Raw genomic sequence first — 21,329 nt, forward strand, 5'->3', positions numbered from 1 at the left:
TGTTCACACAGCTGAGGGTTTGTTACAGTGTATCAGTATGGAGAAGAGCTTTCAGCCTGAAGTGCGGGATATGAGAGACGGATACATAAGTTATAATTTAAAGGTACATTGAAGAAAACGTAACAAGGATGATTTCTATTTCCACAAACAGAGCAGCGCCCCCTAGTGGGCCAAATTACACTGAAAAAAATGAAAAGTTCTAAGTCGCCTCATGATTGTGCAGCCGAAAAAATTATTGTTATCGGCAGCGCATTTCCCCTGATAACACGGTAAGAAAAAATGGCAGTCGGGGCAACGAGAAAACCCCCTCCCATTCATGTCTAAAGCACAAGGCTCTGCTTAATACATTTAAAAAGTCATGTGACCTTTCTGGACTCTGCTGATTGGCTGACAGGAGTAATGAAGAAGGATAGAGTGGGAGATGCTCTCTTCGTGGGGGGCTGTCATCGTGACCTTTAGTTGAGCGTTCATCTCTCATGTCTGGTCCCTTTAAGAGTGGCGGCATTTTTGTCCCCAGTACAGTGTCAAGAAATGATCCCCAATTTCTTCGATGCCCCTTTTGGGTCCTATATGGTGTGATGTCATACAATACGGCTTAGGGTGACATCACTGCTCGGTAGGGGCCCCTCCAGTCCATAATGATGCATAGCATTGTCCATAGGGCCACAGTAATGGCGGACGGTCCCCTGGAGACCTCAGATTTCGACCCTGTGCTGGACGATTTGTTCCTCCGTCTTCTGAGTGGCGGCTTCCTCCTTAATGACCTCAGATTTGTGCATCTTCAGGTAGATTAGGTTTTCTACCATCTCTGCTGCCAGGTTAAAGACGATGGAGAGCCAAGCCAAGCCGAAAATAATCCACAGTATCGCCAGGCACCGGTAGATGGAGATGTAATACTTGCTGGGATTGGATCCTGGAAACAACGAGAAGACGTCACGCATCTATATAGTCAGCATTTTACAGGTTAAATCTACATATCATGTGATATAAATACTTTACATTTTGTCCTATATTCCTCCAGTCACATCCAAAGCAGCACTCACAGTTCAGATTTGTGGCATAAATTACTTTACACAATTCCCTCTACTTACATCCAAAGCTGCATTCAAAATTCTGATTTATTCTATAAATACTACTCCAGTCACATCCAAAGCTGCATATACAGTTCGGGTTTGCAGTGTAAATGACTTTTCATCATTTCCAGTTATATCTAAATCTGCATTAATAGTTCATATTTACGGTATAAATACTTCTCCAGTTGCATCCAAAGCTGTATTCACAATTCTCATATATGCTATAAAAACTACTCCATTCACATCCAAAGCTGTACTCAGATGAGATTTCTGGTATAAATCGCTTTGCATCTATTATCACAGTTCAGATTTGTGGCATGAATTACTTTACACTATTTACTATACTCCTCCAGTTACATCCAAAGCTGCATTTACAATTTCATTTAAGGTATAAATACTACTTTGTTCACATCCAAAGCTGTACTCAGTTGAGATTTCTGGTATAAATTGCTTTACATCAATTCCAATACACCTCCAGTTACATCCAAAGCTGCACTCACAGTTCAGATTTGTGGTATAAATTACTTAACACCATTTCTTACTCTCCTCCAATCACATCCAAAGCTGCACTTTGTGGTATAAAATTCCAATTTATGGTATAAATTACTTTACACTATTCCTCTACTTCTCCAGTTACATCCAAAGCTGCATTCACAATGAAGTGTTCACAGAAGGCAATGTCTGATCTGTAATAACTACATTTTCCCCAATGCAAAGCAGCAGAGTGTTATTATATGTCAGGGGCATTGCTGGCAGATTCCAGGATTGTAGGTGCAGCTCTGGGTGTGAGTAGAGTATTACACTGGAGTTGACTTACACATTAATATATTATCAACATAGCGAAGCTGAACAGTGCCATCCTCACCAATCCTCCGCTGTTACAGTTATCAGTGGCACCAATCTCTGCTGTGCTGATAGTTTGTTACAATGTATCAGTCTGGAGTCCACAGAGGATTGTCTACAATTGTAACAAACCCTCAGCTGTGAGAACCACTACATTTGTATAGGTTTACAGCGAGATGTGGCAGCCGACGCTCCAAGGCCATATTACACGGCGAGTGCGATATCAGTCCGAGATAATCAGATGATATCGCCCTCTTAAATCTGGGATTTCGATGCGAGTGTGATGTGATTTTGCGCCGCGGTACACGAGCACGAAAATTGTGTGTTTCACTAGAAAACAATGTAAAATCGCGCTCCCATAAAGCTGACACGTACCGCACATGTGAGATTCATGCAGGTGGGATGCGATTTTTACCTCGCCCTCAGCTGATATGAGTGCGATAACGATCACATGATAACGGCGCCCTGTGGACGCGGTCTCACTGCCGTCGGGCTCACCGATATTTACCTAATACGTAATCTCCGAACCCGATGGTGCTGAGCGTAATGAACGCAAAGTAAAACCCCTCGCCGTAGCTCCAGCCCTCCACGTAGCTGAAGATCATGGGGGGACAGACGAGGAAGAGCAGCGAGCCGCTGGTGAGGAACACGCCCATCATCATCACCTTCATCACCTGCGGGCAGCACAGACATCGTTATCAGCACAACACTGGCACGTAGGGGAGGAGATCGCTGCAAGCATGGGAAGAGAAAAAACACTTATTGTCAAAACCCAACGCCTCGCGCCCCCAACTACCCCCCCCCCCCCCCCCCCGAAGTTCTCGGAGGGAAAGGAAACTTTCTCTCTGTGATTGTAACGCTGATATAAGTGATTCCAATATCAGAGCAAAAGGGGGATGTATGCCAGAAAAACCGACCCCTAATAGGGAGGCTCTAGTACCCTGTTTTACTGCCTCTAGCTTGGATACAAGATAGGATATGGAAGGGGGGCATGGAGACTCTAGTACTCTGTTGTACCGCCTCTAGCTTGGATACAAGATGTGATACAGGCAGGCATGAAGGCTCTAGTACCCTGTTGTATCACCTCTAGCTTGGATACAAGATGTGATACAGGCAGTCGTGGAGGCTCTAGTACCCTGTTGTAGCACCTCTAGCTTGGATACAGGACGTGATACAGGTGGCATAGAGGCTCTAATGCCCTATTGAATTACCTCTAGCTTGGATACAAGATGTGATACAGGCGGTCGTGGAGGCTCTAGTACCCTGTTGTACCGCCTCTTTGATAGAATATGTGATACAGGCAGTCATGGAGGCTCTGGTACCCTCTTGAGCCGCCTCTAGCTTGGAATAAGTTATACGTTTCCCCCCTATATATTGATAAGGGGCTACAAACAAATTTTCACGTACTCCAGATGACTGCAGGCTGTATGGTTTAGGTATGGGTACAGGTACAGAGGACTGCAGGCTGTATGGTTTAGGTATGGGTACAGGTACAGATGGCTGCAGGCTGTATGGTTTAGGTATGGGTACAGGTACAGATGGCTGCAGGCTGTATGGTTTAGGTATGGGTACAGGTACAGGGGACTGCAGGCTGTATGGTTTAGGTATGGGTACAGGTGTATATTACTGCAGGCTGTATGGTTTAGGTATGGGTACAGGTACAGATGGCTGCAGGCTGTGTAGGTTGGGTCTGAAAGAATAATTTAGGGGCATATACTGATCTGGAAAATAGTACTATACCACACCGAATGCCACCGATCAGAGACGTCCCCGGTGATCACTGGATTTAAGCGCAGCTTTAGATGGGATAACTATCGGCCAATAAAATTGCTCAAATGAGTGATTTTTGGTGACAGTTGTCTGCTGTAAACACAGAACCCCACACGGTATGGAGCAATAAATCACTCAATAGTCTGTAGTCCCGTTGTTTCGGCTCACTGAAACTAAATGACTAGTGAGCGACTCGCTCTCGGTGTAAACAGGCAGTTGTTCATCTTTGACCTCCTGCCTGTTCACAGTGAATGGATGCGGGTGGAAGAGATCTCAGCGCACTTCACCTCTATTCACTGAACGACTATCGCTGCGGAGTGAACGTGCAGGAACAATAGTCATCAGGACAACTGTCATGTGCTTATAGTCCTGACAGTTGTCCCATGTGAAGTAACCCTAAATGTAATCTCCATCCCCGTGTAGAGCCGATGTCTGGCTATTACATGGTGGCTGCATTGTTCTGAGGTATCCGAGATCCTAGAGCTAACTCACTGGATCTAACTAAGACCGCTGCTGTCTTGTAGAGTTGATGCCTGTGGATATTTTCAGACTTTAGCAACATCCCTGGTTTCCAGTGTCTCATGTTTGGACTTCCTAATAAGGAAGATAGAACAATACCTCTGCAGCGCCACCTTTGTGCGCGTTGTTGTCTCGGTATTATTGTATCTTGTCACCACCGGAAGCTAGGGGTTTGACAGGGCTTGGATAAAGGAACACCCTTCAACCGCTGCTTCAGCCTCACCCGCCACTCGGACTGTTGCCGCGGTGGTCCTGATGTCTCAGCACAGCACTTGGAGTACTGTGCCAACTCTGCCTCCAGCGCCTCTGTGTGTGCTGCTGCTCCCAGCCTTGCCCCTCTCTTGATGGCGTCGCAGAATGGCACTGCTTGGTGTCCAATGGCACTGCCTCTGGCTGTGTCTTCGCGGCCACTCCCTGCATCGCCACTGTCCTCCTGCCCTGTATGAATTTAGTAACGCCCCCCCCCCCCCAGCCAATCAGAAGCTTGGGGTGTTACTAAATTGTTTGACAGTTGCTACCTTGTCACCACCCCTAACTTCCAGTGGTGACAAGGTACAATAATATCTGTCATCTCTACTTAAGGAGACACCTGTGGGGTTAGTGGAGAGACTTATAAGGCCACAGAGATGACACCCCCTTCCTCTCACCAGCCAAGCAAAAAGCAACTTTTGCAAATCGTCCTATTGTCTTGTGTATGTAGCTTCTGTGCAGATCTATGTGCCCCCCAGAACCCGGATCCTGCAGTCATGCATTAAGCCCCTCTTACATAGGACGACTCTCGGTCGCTGAAGCACCTGACGGACGTCCGTTAACCCTCCTGTGCTTTTACATAGGAGGATCATTGCTCAGTTAAAAGAGGTGAAGCGCGTTGGACGTTCTCTTCATTCACAGTAAACAGGCAGTCGTTCACAGATGGCCACCTGCCTGTTTACAAGGACGATGCAGCGATGGATCAGCCATGATTTTAGGTCTGCGTGAAAGATCCGATAAGTGATTTATTGCTGATCGTTCTGTCGCTGTATGTGTCACACGGCACAATTATCACGTGTACCGCTCAATCTAACGAGCAGCTTGCAGATAATCGTGCCGTGTAACAGGAGCTTAACCCTCTGTGGGCCATTAAGATGCGAAGGTAGACGGAGCGGAGCATCACATGACTGCAGGATCCGGCCCTGCCCCCTATACAGCGAGTTTCCTATAGGTGTTACATTGCACATAAGGAACATCAGGTAGTTTTACCCCCGAGCCTTCGGGTTCCTGCGTGCACCTGCCGAGGGCGACGAGATGGGCGTTCAAGCCTTTACCGATCTGATTGAGGAATGCCACGTTGAGAGGGATGCCAAAGAGAGCGTAGAACACACAGAACACCTGGCCGGGCACCGTGGTCGGGTACAAGTGGCCGTAACCTGCAGGGAAGGGAAGTGGGAGGGGTTATTACGGAGTGGAACGGGATGGTGTTGGGGTTATTAACAGGTTAACATGTCATACATGTAAGGCTGCAGAGCAAATCCGCAGTTATTCAGCTACAGATCGGCACGCAGAGTTGGCCTGTCAATGGGCAAAGTCCGGCTGCGGGTTTTCCTGCAGGACGTTGGGAAGAAATGACATGTCACTTGTTCCCGTAAATCCGTGCGAAATCACATTGAAATTCTCTGTGGGGATTTTGCCCTTTAACCCTTTCCAATCCACTGTCTCACGTCTTCAGACATTCTGATTGAAGGCTGTACAGTTCTGATATTGGAAGACGTCCGGTAGGGTATTCTTTCTGTAGATTACTGGCCACTATGCTGTTGGGGGGGGCCTCTCCGGCATGTCCAATACCGCAGTACTGGCTCTAGCCAGCAGATGGTGCCATTGTATAATGGCAGAAAGAGAAAAAAAACCCTAGGAAACCCTCAATGAAAAATTGGATTGCAAAGGGTTAATAGGCTGTACTTTGCTTGATATTCACAGCCAAAACTGCAACAGAATAACCATGGATTTCTACCACACGTTTTACAGGCGGATTCCTGGCGTAAAATTCCACGCTGGTATCCGCTGTGTGAAAAAAAACCTACTTTATTTTTACTTAGACTGCGTTCACACTTGGTATTTTTGGTGCATTTTTTGGTGTGATTCTGGTGCGTTTCTGACCGGCAGTAAAAAGAAAAAAAAACATGCAGTTTACAAATACACATTTTTTTAATGCATTTTTTTTTTGTTGTGGTTCAAAAATGCACCAAAAATGGCAGGTGTGAACGCCGTCTAAATTGTCTGTTAAATCATATAATATAAAATCCTAACTTCTGTCTGGAAACCATCAACAAGCAGGTTAGCTGCTTCTGCGGACAGATCTTGCTATTACTTTGTCTTCAGTGCTATTATAGCTTGTTGGATGTTTATGGGTTAAAGTGCAGCATCGACTTGACTCCCATTGAAATCAATGGAAGCGCCGCTCGTCTCCTACACTTCTGGTTCAGAACCCTGGTTAGGATGTCACTTTCTGTCCTGCTGCATTGACAGCGGGCCGGACGATCAGCTGATGGATCAACTATTGATGGCCATACATCATCAGTTACCAAAAAAAACAAAAAAAACGGAATACCCGTTTAATGAGTGAATTGGGATCACAAGCCAATAAAGAGTCGTCAATATCTGCTTGTTGATGGTTTCCATTGAGCCTCCCATCTGCAAGCATGTGACATAGTTCCCAGAGTCACTTTATTGTTAACTGGTTGAATACATAAATCACCCTGCTGGGAAAGACATTATTACACCCCCCAGGGGTGATCACTCATCTCGTCTGGACTCCTGCGGTTGCCTTACTGGTAGCCATGTTTGTGGTCATCCTGCGTTCCCTGATAAACACCTGGACAGGATTAGAGGAGGATGTTTTGATTTCTAGAGACCGGCGCAGCGGCCACATGGAGCATTATGGGTTAATCATGAATATGGGGAAAATGTTACTTAAACAATTCTCTGGACATTTGGGAAAAGTGCTGAAAAGTGGAACATCCCTTTAAGAGCCCCCCACTGGGGACCCCTGTGTGCAACCGCCTGGATTCACCTATTGTAGTGATGACCGTTCCAGCAAAGAAGAAGGAATTGCTGAAGTCCCAGTTACTGGGGGTCGTGGCGTTCCCTTTGGGGTTCAGTCCCTTCTCCCACGCTTCCACGATGATCTGCAAAAGGAAAAGGAGAAGTCAGAGGCGAAGAGAGGAAGATGGATGGTTTGGGGGGGCAGAGGGGCCGTAGAGGGGGTCACAGCAATGATGTGTATATGCGTGTAAATAGGAGCAAAATTAAAATGGGGTCCTTCAGGCGTTGGTTTAACTTAGGCACCCCTTTCCTGTCCTGTACCCCAAGTATCAGCGGGTATGTCTGGTGGAAGTGGTCAGGCCACCAGGATGAGTGACCGATTTCTCTGTGGCTTCTGCCATCTGCACTACAGTCAGTATGAGGCATATGGTGAGTGGGGGGGGCAGCACTCGGCTAGCTCTGCTACATCACATATGATCCATATATGTAATTGGACACGGCCTGCACTGTCCTGGTAATGAATGCTGCATCCTTATCTCATCCGCCATAGGGGAAGGGGAGTTCCTCTCGTCCTCCTGCATTCTGTGCCCTTGGTCGGCACTCTAGTCTTGCATTACATATATTACCATATAGTGCGCTGGAGATGAGATGCCATCTGTCAGTCATCAATGCCCCATGATGCGTTTCCCATAATGTCCCCCCACATGCCTAAAGGTCCCCTAAAGATCACAGCAGCCTCCCTACTGATGAGTTATTGATTTCGGGGGAACGTGCAGCTTTGGCGCATTGTTTTTCTCCCGGTCTGGACTCGTCTTATTTGTCTTTGATGTTACAGATCTGTTATCACCTGGTTTCTCGCCGTTACAGGTAAATACCTCCTGGCACCCGGCCGCTTCTGCTGGCAGCCATTAGGAACATTTATCTGAATGACCTTTGTGAGGCTTCTCTTAGGAAATGTCATAGAATGGGACTGGGACACGAAGAGCACAAGGCAATGATCAGTCTATCAGGTTATCCTCATTAAAAAACTGTTTGTAATAACACGGCTGCAACAAGATATCGCAAGTGTCAGGTAATGGCGGCCTGACGAGGGAAAGATAGGTGAAAACGGGGAAGAAGCTTCAAATAAGGCAGCTTGAGTAGAGATAAGAATTTATACAGTCATGCAGGGACATGGGATGAAGTAGGAGTATGTCCGGGTGAGCATGTGCGAGTGAGAGTGTATGGGTGAGAATGTGCGAGTGAGAATGTCCAGGTGAGAATGTGCAGGTGAGAATGTGCAAGTAAAAATGCCCGAGTCAGAATGCTTGAGTTAGAATCCCCGAGTGAGAGTGTCTGCGTGAGGATGCCCGAGTGAGAATGTCCGGGTGAGCATGTCCGGGTGAGAATGTCCAGGTAAGAATATCCAATTAAGAATGTGCAGGTGAGAATGTGCGAGTGAGAATGTCCGGGTGAGAATGTGCGAGTGAGAATGTGCGAGTGAGAATGTCCGGGTGAGAATGTCAAGGTGAGAATGTCAAGGTGAGAATGTCCAGGTGAGAATGTCCATGTGAGAATGTCCAGGTGAGAATGTGCAAGTAAAAATGCCCGAGTCAGAATGCTTGCGTTAGAATCCCCGAGTGAGAATGTCCGGGTGAGCATGTCTGGGTGAGAATGTCCAGGTGAGAATGTCCAATTGAGAATGTGCAGGTGAGAATGTGCGAGTGAGAATGTCCAGGTGAGAATGTGCGAGTGAGAATGTCCGGGTGAGAATGTCGAGGTGAGAATGTGCGAGTGAGAATGTCCAGGTGAGAATGTGCGAGTGAGAATGTCCAGGTGAGAATGTGCGAGTGAGAATGTCCGGGTGAGAATGTCGAGGTGAGAATGTGCGAGTGAGAATGTCCAGGTGAGAATGTGCGAGTGAGAATGTCCAGGTGAGAATGTGCGATAGAGAATGTCCGGGCGAGAATGTCCGGGTGAGAATGTCCAGGTGAGAATGTGCGAGTGAGAATGTGCGAGGGAGAATGTGCGGGCGAGAATGTGCGAGTGAGAATGTCCAGGTGAGAATGTGCGAGTGAGAATGTCCGGGTGAGAATGTCCAGGTGAGAATGTGCGAGTGAGAATGTCCAGGGCGAGAATGTCCGGGTGAGAATGTCCAGGGCGAGAATGTCCGGGTGAGAATGTCCAGGTGAGAATGTGCGAGTGAGAATGTCTGGGTGAGAATGGCCAATTGAGAATGTTAATTTATAATGAATAATTATCGGAATAGAGCAGCATGCCCGGGTTTAGTAAATATGCATCAAAACGTTGCTTCTTTATTTCTCCATCCAGGGTCTTTGTCAAGCTAAGAGCCAGACACAGCAACCTGACATTAAATACAATACTTAGATGAGTCAAGACATACCAATTAAATTGGAGCCTCACAGAACAGGTGAGTATGCTTACTGACTGGGCGGCAGGTGTGGAGCCGGGAGTGGCTGTGGCGTGCATCAGAACTCCATCTACTTTAACCATGTAGCGTCCCATATCACAATGCGCATGCGCGAGAATATCCAGTACACACCAGATTTTCAGTGAACGCATCGGACGCATGCGCCACTAACGGTTTGTCACCATGGAGATGTTGCACTAGTCCGACTCAACAGAGTGTATATTGTACATATATATCATGGGTAGCGCCAATGACAGCTACTGTACAGCAGTAAGCTGTTCCTATCGGTCTCTCTTCTGTACAGATCTGTTTTGAATCTACCCTCATCCTTGTAAATCAAAATGTCAACTATTTCTTGAATGCCTTGGATTTTAACAACAGTAAGGTTTCCTTTATCCTGACACCATTGGAAATGGTTCTAGAGAGTAATGTCTTTATGTACGGTGATGTCTACTATAGGCAGTGCCGTGGCACTGCCATGGGCACCAATGTGGCACCAACATATGCCAACTTATTTATGGCATATGTTGAGGAGCAACATATTTACACTTCATGGCATTGGTGCAAAGTGCACATGTGGGTCCGCTACATTGATGACGTGTTCATCATTTGGAATGGGACGATCTGTACAGAAAAGAGACGGATAGGAACAGCTTACTGCTGTACAGTAGCGGTCATCCCCTTCATGTGCGTGACTCCCCCTCCCTGGAGTCAGCTCTTACGAGTCCGTCCTATTGTGACTGATGATAATGTTGACAGGCGTTTACAGGAGATTTGGGCCAAGTTTGAAGTTTGAGTTATCCCGAGAGGTGAACTTTCCAACTATGGGCAAAGGCACGTTTGATTGATCGGGATTAGAGATGAGCGAGCATACTCGCTAAGGACAATTACTGGATCGAGCATTGTCCTTAGCGAGTACCTGCCTGCTCGGAAGAAAAGATTCGGCTGCCGGTGGCGGGGAGCGGCAGGGGAGAGCGGGGAGGAACAGAGGGGAGATCTCTCTCTCCCCCCCCCCGCTCACTGCCACAACTCACCTCTCACCCGCGTCGGCAGCTGAACCTTTTCTTCCGAGCGGGCAGGTACTCGCTAAGGACAATGCTCGATCCAGTAATTGTCCTTAGCGAGTATGCTCGCTCATCTCTAATCGGGATACAAACTGAAAACTACACACAACATGTATCCCCTATATTTCTGGTTTTGGCCCTATGAGTGGCCAGGTTGCACAAGTTATACGCAAGCACTGACCCATTTTGGCACGTTGCCACAATGAGATTCAGGAGTTTAAGTGACCTCCTATTATGGCCAATCGGAGGGGTGCTAACTTCAAGGACAGACTCATGCATACGTCTTGTACATTGAGGATGCAGTCAGCCCAGAGACTATTGGAACCATTAAAAATGGGCAATTTTCCATGTCTCAATTGTAGCAGTTGCCATAACATCATGAAAGGCAATACGCTTACGCACCCTTGGACAGGTAGAAAATACCCAATGAAGGCTAGATTTACTTGCAGTACACCATTTGTTATAGATGTCGTCTCGTGCCCATGTGGGCGAAAGCACTATGGAGTGTAATATCAAAACCTAAAAGCACGATTCGTACAGGGGAGACTGATGTCCCCGGAGCGAAGCACTTTATTGAGAAAGGACATGCGATTAGTCACTTGCGTTTCCAAATTATTGACTCTGTGCCCATTAGTTTAAGAGGGGGTGAAAGGGAGAAAAAACTGAAGTGTAAATGGCTCTTTGAACTTGATACTCTTGCACATGCGCGTTGTGATATGGGACGCTACGTGATTGAAGTGGATTGAGTTTGGATACGCGCCACAGCCACTCCCAGCTCCACACCTGCCGCCCAGTCAGTAAGCATACTCACCTGTTCTGGGAGGTTCCAATTTTAATGGTATGTCTTGACTGGTCTAACTATTGTATATAATGTCAGGTTGCTGTGTCTGTGTCTTAGCTTGACAAAGATCCCGGATGGAGAAATAAAGAAGCAACGTTTTGATACATATTTACTAAACCCGGCATGCTGCTGTATTCCGATAATTTTTCAAGTGGGCTGTGGACCCTGGAGATGGGACCTATCTTTGGAGCTTTGCATGTTTGCTCTGTGCCTCACAGCATTGGTGTTTTTTCTAGGAGTGCTGCTGTACTTTTGTATTTACACTGGACTGTGCGAGTGAGAATGTCCGGGTGAGAATGTGTGAGTGAGAATGTGCAGGTGAGAATGTCCGAGTGAGAATGTGCGGGTGAGAATGTGTGGGTGAGAATGTGAGGATGAGAATGTCCAGGTGAGAATGTCCAGGTGAGAATGTGTGAGGATAAGAATGTCCAGGTGAAAATGTCCTGGTGAGAATGACCGAGTGGGAATGTGCAAGTGGGAATGCGCGAATAAGAATGTTGAGTAAGGCCGCCAGCAGATGGGCGGAAATTTCGCGGCGGGATTTCCGCCGCTGGAAGCCTGCATAGGATTGCATTAACAAACACAATCCTATGCAGACGGGCATGTTCTATTTGTGCGAGTAAGAATGCGCGAGTGGGAATGTGTGATTGGGAATGCCCAAGTGGGAATGCACGAGTGAGAATGCCAGAGTGAGAATGAATGCCCAAATGGGAATGCGCGAGTGAGAATGAATGCGCGAGTGAGAATGAATGCCCGAGTGGGAATGCGCGAGTGAGAATGTCCGAATGGGAATGTCCGAGTGGGAATGCCCGGGTGAGAATGCCCGGATGAGAATTCCCAGGTGGGAATGCTGGGGTGAGAATGTCCTAGTGAAATGGTTCATTCTTTCCACCTGTCCAGGAAGTGTAAGGTAAAAGCATTTCTTGTAATTGTTGGCACATATTATTGAGGACGGCTGCAGTGTTTAGAACGTGCGTGCACCTCGTCAAAGTCTCCTCATTTTCTTCTGGGGAATAGGAGCAGATAGAAACATGGGACACATTTTAGAAGACGCGGGCATTCCTGGAGGCTGAGAGAGACAGATGGCAGAACCCCGTAACAGCGGCTGGAGTGAGAAGTGTTTTCATTGCTTAAAACGACGATGTTCACGTTCCAAAAGCAATCATCCGTTTTTTCACTTGCGTGGAACAACGCCCATCAACATTCATCGGCGTTTGAGTGATACAGGTGCGGAGGGTGGTATGGACGTCAAAAATGTGCATTCCTGCGTGCGACAGTTCAAAGAGGGCAGAATGTTGTGTGAGATCAACCCAAGGAGCCTGGGCCACCAGCAGCCGGCCCGACAACATGAGTGTGCGAGCGGAGCGAGTGGTTATGGAGGACCGGCGATTGACTGTTGACGAAACTGCCTGCAGTCGGCATTTGCCATGGGATTCGTGGCCACCATCCTGCGGGAAGATCTGAAGATGCAGAGTTTCCTGCAGGCAAATGTTTATGAGCGATCACAACTCTGCGCGCCAAGCGATGTGTCAGGTGGTCTTGACATGTGATGACAGCATGAATGGAGCCTTTATTCCATTGTCACCATGGTCTTGCCTTATGAAGGACGCTCTCCGTGGTCACGTGGTTTCCAGTTGTGCCGCTCTTACATCGGTAATTTTCTAGTGGGTAAATCAGACCCCGAAAGAAACGTTCGCAGCGGCCGTCCAATCAGGTGAACAGTATGGGCGTCGGGGAGATTATAGGGAGAAGGGAGAAAACTGTCAGCTTTCTGGGGGAAATAGTTCATTAGCAAAAATTAGGAGATGGCAGTACCCTGTTGTACCGCCTCTAGCTTGGATACAAGATGTGATACAGGCAGGCATGGAGGCTCTAGTACCCTATTGTACCGCCTCTAGCTTGGATACAAGATGTGATACAGGCAGGCATGGAGGCTCTAGTACCCTGTTGTACCGCCTCTAGCTTAGATACATGTAATACAGGCAGGCATGAAGGCTCTAGTACCCTGTTGTACCACCTCTAGCTTGTATACAAGATGTGATACAGATGGACTTGTAGGCTCTAGTACCCACATATTTGCTTCATCTGAATCTCTAGATTGTGTAAACACATAGGCGGTGGAAGTTGGTGAACCTGATGGTCCCATATATGTACTTTTGGCGATAAATATGGTGACCGGACGGCCACAGTAGTGTGACAATGTTGTGGGGGCTCCTGGGACCCCCTTGTGTGTGCGGCCGAGCATTATCCTGCTGGAAGCCGCCATGAGAGGAACACATGTGGCTGCAGGATGTCCTGAACACATCACTGAGCTGTCATTGTCCCTTATACCACTACTAGGGGAACCAACTGTTGTATGCGATGACCTTCCCCAGTCTTTCACACCAGCAGGGGGCAGTGTACCGCTCCATGGAAAAGGCAGGATTGAGGTGCTCACCCCGAGGTCTGCAGACACTAACGCGGCCGTCAAAGGTAGAAATAAAGTTGAGCAGCGTCACGAGTGCTTCTTTAAAATTGCATGCATTCTGATGCTTCTTTATTTACTCCATAGACGCTTATGATACAACGTTTCATCCCATGCAGGGGTCTTCTTCAAGTCTTCAAGGACTCTGTGTTAGCACTCTCTCTGAATACAAGATGGAAGACTTTCTTCCTGCTCTCAATCACTCCTATTTATACCATCACTCACACCACATGACATGACAAACTGATACATTTACATGCAGGCAATGATTTTAGCGAAGTTAACCTCTCAAGTGCTGGAGCTCTGCAACACACACACTCAATATGACAAGCTTGCACAGTGCATCCACATAGGACAAACATGTATGACATTTATGGAGGGGGGCAGGATGGTGTTCTGGCCACTACACCCACAACTTTCATCATTTCCAGATCTGTCTGAGATGGAACTGCAGGACGGGTTTTACTGCAAACTGACAACTTCTTCTGGGGGGCCGGATATAGTTTTGACAAGGAGTGTCCATTAGATGTCACATTACTGCTTTGTTTTTGTGGTTTGCTCTGATTCCTAATGGACTAATTGCTGCATTTTCTGCACCTTGAATTAATCTTTTTCTACAATTATGCGAGCATCTTGGGATGAAATATATTATTTATTCATTTGCTTATTGCCATTCGTATGAATGATGTATTACTGGGACCGGCTGTAGCTTAATGGAGTTTGGTTGTTAATGGTATTTTGTATCCATTAATAAAATGAATGTATAAATTCTTGGGGGTGCATGTAATAATTTGCCCCTGATGGTACTTGGAGAGGCGGTTAGGAGCTCCGCAGTGATTGGTGACTCTTACACATCATGCACTGCAGCACTTCATGAGTTTGCATGCTCTACGGCTTCCTGGCTGAGCCTGAGATTAGTAAAGTGTTGTGTTCGCTCTGTAGAGCACTTTATGACTTGTGGGGTCACATCCTGCCCTCTTCTTATTAGAATTGTTCCTTTGAGCTGCGGAAGTATTACAGCCAGAACCTGCAGCAAATTTCCCAGGTAATCGTCAGTCGACTAAAATCTGATTTCCAACGTTTCATATCCTGTGGATTGGGTGTGTGTGTGTGTGGGGGGGGGGGGGGTCATTTGGAGTTTTAAGACTTTGCTTGAAATATCTAGATTTCAAATATCAGTGATGTGAAGATGGAACAATACCTCTACAGCACCACCTACTGGAAGGGAGCAAGTCCATGTCAGAGGTTTATGATGTGTGTCAGGAAGGGTATCGTTTTTCCTTAAGGAGAGCACCTAGAAGAGACTTATATGACCATCCATGTTCCTCTGGGAAATATGCAGATAGACTTATGGAACAATACCTCTGCAGCGCCACCTATTAGAAGGTTGCATTCCTGCAAGTCAATGTCAGACCTTTTAACGGGCCTTCTAACAATGACTGGGAATATAAGCCAAAACCACAATCCAGAAGGAAAATATAATTCATACATAGGCAGCTGGAATGTTTGCTACTCATACTGTGCAGTAGGTTACTGGCCTCTCACTATCCTAGCCAGATGGTGTTTACAGCTTCCAGAGGGGGAAGAAGACTGACTAGAATCTTACTAGTGAGAACATTTACCTTCTTTTCATTTATGGCTATCAGGGTAAGTAGGAGACAGAGAGGAAAGTAGACTGACTAACAAGCTTACTGGGGGCTATATTTGCAGCTACCAGAGTAAGAAAGAGACTTACTAGAAAGCATGCTGGGGACTGTATTTACAGTTGCCAGAAGGGGAAAGAGACGGACTAGAAAACTCACAGGGACTATATTCACAGCTGCCAGAAGGGGAAGGAGACTGACTAGAAAACTTAAGTGGGCCTATATTTACAACTACCAGAGTAAGAAGGAGACTGACTAGAGAACATACTGGTGACTGTATTTACAGATACCAAAAGGGACTGACTAGAAAACTCACTAGTAAATGTATTTACAACTCCTAGAGGGGGAAGGAGACTGACCAAGGAACTTAGTAGTGACTGTATTTACTTATTCAGACGACCGTATATTGGCCGGGTTTTCACGCCCGGCCGATATACTGTGTCCCTCTCTGCAGGGGGAGGAGGCTGGAAGAGCTGGGAGCAGTGCACTGAGCTCCCACCCCCTCTTTGCCCCTCAGCACTATTTGCAATGGGAGGGGGTGGTACGGGGTGGAGCTAAGTTCCAGAACTTAACCCCACCCCCTCCCATTGCAAATAGTAGCGAGGGGTGGAGAGGGGGTGGGAGCTCAGTGCACTGCTCTCAGCTCTTCCATCCTCCTCCCCCTGCAGAGAGGGACATTGTATATCGGCCGGGTGTGAAAATCGGGCTGATATACGGTCATCTGAAGCTGCCCTCAGAGTATAAAGGAGACTGGCAGTGATGGGGAGCAGGAGGGAGCGAAAAACATGTAGAGTTCATACAAAAGATTTGGGAATTGCTGGCAGGAAATAGGGCGAAATGGGTCATGTGACACTGCCCAGCAGCCCGGCCATTATGGTACAGGCTAGCAGTGGTACTGAGGGGACCACAGAGAAGGACGAAAAGATGACAAAGTATATTTTTGGGCACAACTAGTGCAAAATAGTTTAAAATAACAGACTTTTTATGTGAAATAGGTTTCAGCCGAGCTCTTAACTCTTTAAATGCTGCTGTCAATTCTGACCACGGAATTTAAATGCCCCAATCGACGTTCAGAGGTCCCACACTGCCCTCCACGATAAGATCGCAGGTTGCCGTACAGTTGACATGGCACTCGGCTGCCTTCTAATAAGCCCCATGGCTGTCATTGCATGTCGCCTATGAAGCCATGCCTGTGGCATGGCTTGATAGATTGCCTGTCAGATTGTGATATAATTTAATGCTATGGCATTACATCATACTGCAGGAGCAATCAAAGCATCGCAAGTTCTTGTCCCCTCTGGGGACTAAAAAAAAATTTAAAAATTAGTTTGAAAAAGTTTTATTAATTCTTAAAAAAAGTGATAAAAGTTAAAAAGAAAAAAACTTTTTGCCATATTTATAATAAAATAACTTAAATATTAAAATGAAAAAAAAAATTGGTGTCGCTGCGTACGTAAAAGTCTGATCTATCAAAGTAACGCATTATATACCCCGCATGGTAAACATCATCAACAAAAACTCCAGAACTACCCTTTTTTGGTCACCCCGTCTCCAAGAAAAAATGCAATAAAAAGCGAACAAAAAGTCTTATGTACCAATTGAAACTACAGAAGGTCCCACAAAAAATGAGCCCTCACACAACTATGTCAACGGAAAAATAAAAAAGTTATGGCGGTCAGACGATGGCGGCAGAAAATAATTTAAAAAAATTAAGTACCTTTGGAAAAAAATAAAAGCAGTCCAGCAAAAAAAAAAAACTATATAAATTTAGTATCGTAGTAATCATACCGACCCACAGAATAAAGTTATCAGGTCATTTTGTTGCAGTGAGTACGCCGTAGAAACAAGACGCACCCAAAGATGGCAGAATTTTTTTTTCTATTTCACTCCACTTAAAAGAATTTTTTTTAGGTTTTTCAGTACATTATATGGTATCATTGAAAAATAGAACTCATCCTGCAAAAAACAAGCCCTCATACGACGATGTTGATGGTTAAATAGAAGAGTTAGGATTTTTTAAAAGGAGAGGAAAAAACGAAAATGGGGGGAAAAAAAAGTCCGAAAGGGGTTAATGTCCTGGACTGCAGTAGTTGTCCACACCCTCATGCAACCTGAACAGTTTTACAAAGAAGAATGGGAAGAGCTGTAGTGTCAGATGTACCGAGCTGCTAGAGACCCAGCGACAAAGAGGGTCAAAGATGAAATTATCACTCATGTATGTTGCAGCAAAATACTGGCATGGGGGTGAATACTTATGCAGATAACTACTCTTTCTTAAAGGGGTTGTGGCCTCAGACACAACCCCTTTCAGAATAGTTGATTGCCCCGGGTCCTGCTCCAAGGAGATTTTACCAGGGGAAGCTATTTTCCCTACAGCAACTCAATGGAAGCCACTCTCAATTTCGAATGTAGTAGAGAGTCTCCAGTAGGTGACCACTCTTTATGATAGTCATACCCTAACATGTGTTGCATACATGGTACTTCCTCTTTAATAACCGTTTGCCTTTTAGAAATTGGCATTTTTCTCAGTTGAGGTGTTAAAAAGCCGAAATCTCCTGTGATTCCAGGTAGATACACTATAAAACGTTCATACATAGACTACTACTAGACTATTGCTTTAGTCGACCATACCTTTACAAAGTGTTCAATGGCTTCAGCATCTAAGCAGGTGTTGTTCTGGAGGAAGCCTAACTTGGCCAGGTGGAACTTGTCTTTGGAGTTTGTCTCGGCTTGTTTCTCCAACAACTGGAACATCATAGCTCCTATAAACAGGTACAAGAAATATCCAAAGGACAAGGCGACTGCCAGTATGGTTTGCCGGCTGCATTGGAAGAGCGGAGACATGGCTGAGAGACTATTTACAAGCACCAATATGGGAGATCATAAACTAGAGAACCATCTTTCGAGCAATCTAGAGCGTCTCTCCACAGAAACGGTAAGTCCATTCCACAAATGAGGCATGGAGAACGTCTGTTACCTCCTTATAATCCCAAGGTTCCTCGTTAGGAGTTGTCATGAAACCCAAGAAGCTTCTTCAAGATGTTCTTTAAAGGTCTCACCATGAAACACTGTGACCATGTCTTATGTCTTCTACCCCAGACAATATGCCAGATGCAGGTTGGTGTCCTCTTCTGCTTGCCTGGATTCACGAGTGTCCTGCTGATAATGGGGAGAATCATCTGCCCAAAGAGATAAGAGATGTTCTACTGCAGCTGATTAGCAGGAAGGAAGCTGGTTAATCTTTAGCTAACAAGTCCTGGAATAGGTAAGAGTTGTCACTGGGAGGATAAGATTAGGTTCCCATGTAGCTGGCCATACGGCTTTTTGTCCTCTCCAGCATTGTAGGGAGGGCAAAAGATGCCAGAACTGATCCCATAGTTTTCTACGGAGCAGTTCAAGGCATCAGTTTTGATGAAGGATGCCTCCCTACATTGGAGAAAAATATGGCTTGCAATGGTTTTTCTATCTGGCTATGTTCAACTATGGACAACAGACCAGAGCAAAAAGTGCACCATTTGTGTCTGGCCCCAGCGCGAGAACACTGACCGGACACAACCGATGGATGGAACCCAGCATTATTCATGGCGCGCATATATATATATATATATATATATATATATATATATATATATATCTCAACTTCCCCCATGCTTACTGCAGCAGCTGGTACAGATTGAGGGGATGAAGGGGAGCAGATCTCACAGCCCTTTTCAGCATATCCCAAACATGCTCAATGGGGTTACAGTCAGGTGAGTTTGGAGACCAATGCTGAATTTATTGTTGTGTTCCTCCAACCACTCCCTAGCAATCCAAGCTCGATGATATGGAGCGTTGTCCTGTTGAAAGATGGAACTGTGTTTAGGGAAGACTTCCTGAAGATATGGGTGCAGATGGTCAGCTAACAGGTCCCTGTTGTGTTTACCATTCAAGGATTGTGTGTGATGACCAATAATTGTAGGTCATGCCAGGAAAACACTCCCCAAACCATAACACTGCCACCACCAGCCTGTTAAACCCTCAACGTTGAACCCATGGGATATGGCTTCATGCTTTTTACACCAGATGTGCCCATTCATATGATTCAGTAGGAAACAGGACTCATCACTCTAGACAACCTTCTGCCATGTATCTGTCCAAGGTCCATTGATATCTTTCCTGGGCTCATGCAAGGCGTTGTCGGCAATGACATGGGGCTCATCAGGGGCACCCTTGTCGGTCTTTGGCTATTGAACCCCAGTCAACACAAGATATGCCTCATGGTCATTGTGGAAATTTGTCTAACTCTCCTGCTACTGTACTGCCGGGTCAGATTGTCCACTGTGGCCCGTTGTTGCTGAGATATCAGACGTGCCACCCAACACTCGCCTCTAAGATCAACCACACATAGCATGATCTTCCGTTAGAACCAAAGTGGACACGCCACTGGTTAGACAAATTTTTTCTTAGGGAGAGCACCTAGAAGGTGAGTGAGGAGACTTAAAAGGCCATTCATGCTCCTCTGGGTAATATGCAAATAAGGGAGATGGAACAATACCTCTGCAGCGCCAACTATTGGAGGGCAGGATTCCTGCAAGTCAATGTTAGACTCTTTATACAAGCCTTGTAACAATGACTGGGATTGAAAGCCAAGCTAGGTGTTTCTTAGGCCTCATGTCCACGGGGAAAATCTGGCCCGCTACGGATTCTCCATGTAGAATCTGCAGCGGGTCCCTCCTGCCCCGCGGACATGAGCGCTTAAAATAGGAATAAATCAGAATTAACTTACCTCTCACACGCTCCGGATACTTCCTTCGCTGCGGTGTCATCTTCTCTCGTCGCGGCCGGATCTTCTTTCTTCGGGTCGGCGGATGTGCATGATGACGTTGGTGACGTGCCCCGCGCATGCGCCGGGCCGAAGCAAAATGATCCGGCCGCGACTGAGAGAAGATGGCGCCGCTGCGAAGAGAAGAACCGGAGCGTTTGAGTAAAATCTGATTTTTGTGTCCCGCGGATCCGGACGGCTTCCATAGGCTTCAATAGAAGCCCGCGGGAGCCGTCCCCGCGGGAGACCCGCATGAAAATGGAGCATGGTCCAGATTTTTTCATGCTCCATTTTTTTTTTAAATCACTTTTATTGACGATCCGCGGGTATTTATCTACCCGCGGGTGGTCAATGCATCCCTATGGGGTGCGGATCCGCGGGCAGGAGAAGAGTTAAAATCCGCTGCGGATTTTAATTCTTATTTTGCCCGTGGACATGAGGCCTAAGACTGTGTTTCATTGGCTGTCACAAACATTTGCTGAGTCATTATGTCGTTTGATTGGCCACATGGTTGCAATTTAACCCGCCTTCCACCTTTATTATTTCCCGGCTTCAACTATAGCTCCTATCCTCCTGATGATGCCAGAGTTCTGGTGAAACACATTAGGGGAGCTGGTCTTTTAGCACAGAGCCTCATGTAGTCTTTATTAACTGTAAAACTAGTGGAATAATCTATATAATAGTATGCACCCATTGTAATTTACTTTATGTAGGATGCACCTCTAGGAGACTACATACTAGAATAGCAGAACACCTGAGGGACATCCAAAAAAATCTATTAGGAAAATCAGGGGTTGCAAATCACTTTATTCTAAAACATGGTGGTGAAACAAAAAATTTCTCATGTTTGGGTATAGACAGAGTTTGGAAAAATAGGAAACAA

At 46.3% G+C, this 21,329-nt stretch overlaps 1 protein-coding gene across 1 annotated transcript; it reads right to left on the reverse strand.

Annotated features, from left to right (window-relative positions):
* Positions 1-209: 209 nt before the first annotated feature.
* Positions 210-18,489, reverse strand: KCNK16 (potassium two pore domain channel subfamily K member 16). Its single transcript, XM_066595307.1, has 5 exons — positions 18,277-18,489; positions 7,252-7,366; positions 5,445-5,611; positions 2,425-2,590; positions 210-913 (listed from the first exon to the last, which is right to left on the reverse strand). The coding sequence occupies exons 1-5, from the start codon at positions 18,487-18,489 to the stop codon at positions 696-698; spliced, it is 879 nt and encodes a 292-aa protein (XP_066451404.1). The 3' UTR covers positions 210-695.
* Positions 18,490-21,329: the final 2,840 nt, after the last annotated feature.

This window comes from Eleutherodactylus coqui, chromosome 3 (assembly GCF_035609145.1).
Source record: "Eleutherodactylus coqui strain aEleCoq1 chromosome 3, aEleCoq1.hap1, whole genome shotgun sequence".
In the NCBI taxonomy this organism is placed as follows: Eukaryota; Metazoa; Chordata; class Amphibia; order Anura; family Eleutherodactylidae; genus Eleutherodactylus; species Eleutherodactylus coqui.